The following is a 4,453-nucleotide window of genomic DNA, read 5'->3' as shown; positions in this document are numbered from 1 at the left end:
TAAAATTACTCGTGATTTTGTCTTGATTTCGCTCATCATAATTATATATAAATATTTACGCTTTAAACCCCAAATATGTAGATTTTATACATAAATTTATGCTGGGACTTTAAAAATGTCATTTTAGCGTGATTTTAGAACATAAGATCATTTTTATTTACTATTTTTGTCATTGATTTGCCTGAGTATCCCTTTAAAAACTTTAGCTGCGAGATTGCGATTTTCGATGTGGAAAATATACATGTATATGTATAAATCATTCAGGTAGTTTTTTAAAGCGTTAGAAAGAAAGAACCTATCACTTTAATTACATGTAAGATTATGAGGTAAATGATCAATTTATTGAAAAATCAATATATAACAAGAAATGTGTTGTACCATATTTCTTGCACAAGCGTAATTTGCGTTAAATGATCGTAATTTTAAACTATATATATGTAGTCTAGGCTTAATGAGGATCCATCCCTTACAGGCACTTAGAGTTCGGATTAAAATCTGTCAAAAGGTGACCTATACATTTTGTATTCAGTAATTCACCGAATGATACTATGATGACTTTATGTAAGTATATCTTTGTGATGTTGGCTTTTCTGTTGCACGGGAGGCCAATGGGACGATTATGTGCATCATGGAGAAAAATAAGGTGTTGCTGCCAAAATAAGTTATCGTATCTTCCGAACAGGCTTCACTAAAAAGGTATTGTAATCCGGACTGGTACCTGTCTCATTTATTTGGTATGCGTAGCATTGTAACACCGCAAAACGTCCGTACCGCAAAACGTACGTATACGGACGTTTTGCGGCGCATATCGTCCACATTTTTCTGACGTACATTTTGCGGCAAAAAGGCATGGTCCTGCCGCATAACGTCCATATTTTAAAGTTTATATATTTTTTGACAATTTTGACCAGTTATTATCAGGTGTTATTGTGTGTTAATTTTACCTGAGTATGCGCCTGTCTGTCCGTCCAAATTTAGCTTGTTACCACTCTAGCATCCACATACCCTAAGCAATATGGCCAGAGTTATTTGCCCTTGAATTACAATATCTGTTATATTTCACATTGTTACCACTCCAACGCTTTTATTTCTTCTTCAATATTGACGATTTTCAAGAGAATATCTATGACCATAAAATCTAAACAAAGTTTGATTATAGGTTAAATCTAACAAAAAAAAACAAAAAAAACCCGCTATATTTCACCTTGTAAGTGCTTTCGTTTCTTCTCCATTCTTAAATTTTTTATACAGAATATGTATAACAATAAGGTCTCGATCAAGTTCATTTATGAGCTAAGAGGATTCCCATCCCCACCCCCGCTCCCGGCGACAAAAGCTCTCTTGCTCAATTATGACTAGGCGACTTAAAGGCCCTCTCCATGATAATATAGCTCTCTCGCTCAAATATGACTACGCTGTCAAAAGTCCCCATCTATCCCCCGTAAAAATGAACGGTAGAACCAAACCTCCATAGTCAACAAGAACACAAAAAAATCATCCCCACTTCTTGATGCAATTATATGAAAAGCTATTGTCAAAAGCAAAGCTTAATTTTAATATTTTTTGTCATTCACTGAGTCCAATCCCCGGTTCGTCCGTCCGTATAGCCGTCCTTTTCTGTATGTCTATAAGATTTCATTTATTTCAATATCATCGTTTTTATATCTCTGCTGCTGCTGCTTCTGTTTGGTTCCATTTCATTAAAAAATCTATTCGAAAAACATCGTCAGCTTAAGCATATTTCTTTTTTTTTTAAATAAAAAAAAAGTCAGAATTATATAGGATCACAAAAATATTGCACTTTAATGTTTATTTCGTCATATCTTTACCTGAAACAATAAATTATGAAAGTGACAGAACCAATAAAAGTAACGTTTATAATGAATATATTTTAATACAGAAAATATGGACGATATGCGACGCAAATACACACTCCCGCCGCAAAACGTACCAAGTACGATATGCACCGCAAAACGTCCACATGTGTACGATATGCGACGCAAAACGTCCACACGCGTACGTTTTGCGGTACGGACGTTTTGCGGTGTTACATAGCATACATATAAGAGCAAGTTTTTCAAAGATGAATGACATTTTAGCCAAATAATTGCAGTTCTTTCCCCCTCTTCAATTCTGTATATTAATGGAAATAACCGAAACCGGTGAAAAAATAAATTACATTATAATACATAGTAAGATTTGGCAAATTACATGAGCGTTCCGTGACGATTGCCTTCGGAAGATGGTGAACAACGAAATAAGTAAAATTCACAAACTCGCGGAAATAATAACCGCCTGATCTATAGACTATGACAATGTGGCTCAATTAATTGACATTAAGTTAATATTTAATACTACGTTCTAGGTCGGCTCATGTAGTACTTTGTAACATGTAACCTGGATATTTGCCATGACAATAATGTATTTGAAAAAGATATAATCGGATGAAATGATATTTTGAGTTTTATTTCAATATTTCTTTCTATACGATTTTAAAATACTTATAGGACATAGCATTTTTTTCCGCGTAAAAATATCAGTGTTAAAAATATGCCACAGCTTAAACCGTAAAGTTTAAACATTAAACCGCTAGTTTTGTACATTCATAAATGCACACCATCTAATTTCAATGAAACAATTGAAATACATAAATTTTATCACTGTAGAGGACAAACAAAATATTTTGTATACTTTATTTTATTTTTATACAAAAAGTAACTTTTTTAAATATACATGTAGTTAAAACATTTACATGTACTTATGAACATCATTTAAACATATAGATAAATGTCTATTATGGCGAAATCGTTATTAATAAGACTTAGAATAACTTGTTAATAATAGGTTTAACCTGATCTGTTTAAAAGACATGGCACAAAGAAGTCCAATGTTAGAATTTTACATTAATTTTATTCTATTCATATTGTTTGTTTAAAAAATTGTTATTTTTGCAGTAAAATGTACATTCTATGATATCTACGAAATAACAGCGCTCATGTTTAGTATATTGTTATACTATACGTTACTTTAAATATGAATCAGTCTTAAAATTGTTCAGTTATCACACTTGCGTCGAATTTTCATCTCAGTCTTTTTCATCGGATCGTAGTATCCTTTCCACGGTTTCCAGACAGGCCCAGTGGCGTATGCCTTGTTTCCATAGTCACCGTTCAGGTTTGAAACATGACATTTATGATACCACCATGCGCCATGGTACTGTTCTGCACAATTTTTGATGTACTTATCGTTATCCCTATCATATGTTGAAAACTTCATTCCATTTCCATGCGCGCTCGATGAGAGGGCGTCGCCGGCTGTACCAGTATACCCACGTACGTAAAGTTTATACCCAGAATCTTCGTTACCAATAGAGAACTCATCATACTCCGCATAAGCCGTTTCACCAGAAGAACTTGTTAGATCTATTCGTAGTTCGTATCTTCCTTGCCTTACAATCTGATGGATGTTTTCATTTCCAAGCCAGAAATTTTTATCTAGATCTCCAAAGCCATTTTTATATTCCTCCCAGTTCCTATAAAAGTCCGAGTCAGATATACGCCTTTGTATCACGGTCCATCCTCCCGTAGATGTATCCATGTCACATCTGACTGGAATTCCTTTATCATGTTGGTATGGAAATATTGTGTATGTTCCTGTTGAACTGTATCTCGATTTCTGAATATCCCCACAGTCAATCTGATGAGCAAAATTTCCTCCAAATATTGAAACAAGTATAATTATCTTAAGATCCATGTTTGATTTAATCTTCCCCTCTTCTTGTTTTGTGATATTTCAACAACGAATGCACTAGTCGTTTTGAAAGAGAAATGCAAATGTGCGTCTTCTTATACTAAGCCTGCCTATTTAACTGTGTCGGACGTTATTTGAGGAATACACGGAAGAAATTCATACTAAGATTTTAAGGATTCAAAATAATGGTATCATCGATTCAAACATTAGGAAAAAAACGGCATTGATATCATATTGTATCTAAATTCTATTAACGTTTACTTGGCTTTTAACAGCACGATTATTTAAAATTTACAGTTAATTGAAAAGTTAATAATGCGGAGCTAATAAAACTTAATGATAAATTGCATTTATTCTTAATTATTGTCAAACATTTTTGTTTCTAAAGCCATCGCTAGGGTCGTTGACAGTAGTCTGCATTTTTTACAGCACCGTTAATCACAGGGAACAAATCACACGTTCACCGCAATGTGCATCGGTTCAAAAGATATGTTGTTTACCGGTAAACATATGTTAGTTTAACTCCCATATATCTAATGTAAGATTTAAATCTTTTATCTATGATGAAACTATTATCAATCCTTGTATGTTTTTTATAGTTACCCGCTTATGAAGTATCATTAGATACAGTCTTCTTTTAAAAAGTGTTTTCGTGGGTTAAGGCGTGTTAAACATTCAACGTGAGGATAACGAAAACGACTGA

The 4,453-nt window shown here is 33.5% G+C and overlaps 1 protein-coding gene across 1 annotated transcript; it reads right to left on the bottom strand.

Annotated features, from left to right (window-relative positions):
• Positions 1–2,679: 2,679 nt before the first annotated feature.
• Positions 2,680–3,872, bottom strand: LOC132750646 (microfibril-associated glycoprotein 4-like). The gene has a single exon (XM_060740654.1). It carries the CDS (start codon positions 3,751–3,753, stop codon positions 3,055–3,057), a length of 699 nt encoding a protein of 232 aa, XP_060596637.1. The 5' UTR covers positions 3,754–3,872; the 3' UTR covers positions 2,680–3,054.
• Positions 3,873–4,453: the final 581 nt, after the last annotated feature.

This window comes from Ruditapes philippinarum, unplaced genomic scaffold, assembly GCF_026571515.1.
Source record: "Ruditapes philippinarum isolate M1 unplaced genomic scaffold, ASM2657151v2 ctg3811_1_1_1_1, whole genome shotgun sequence".
Classification (NCBI taxonomy): Eukaryota; Metazoa; Mollusca; class Bivalvia; order Venerida; family Veneridae; genus Ruditapes; species Ruditapes philippinarum.
Note: the sequence above shows the minus strand (reverse complement) of the source record. Positions and strands in the feature narration are given on the sequence as shown.

Excerpts from the sequence above, each read along its gene's own strand:
- LOC132750646 (XM_060740654.1), bottom strand. The coding sequence starts at position 3,753 with ATGGATCTTAAGATAATTATACTTGTTTCAATATTTGGAGGAAATTTT.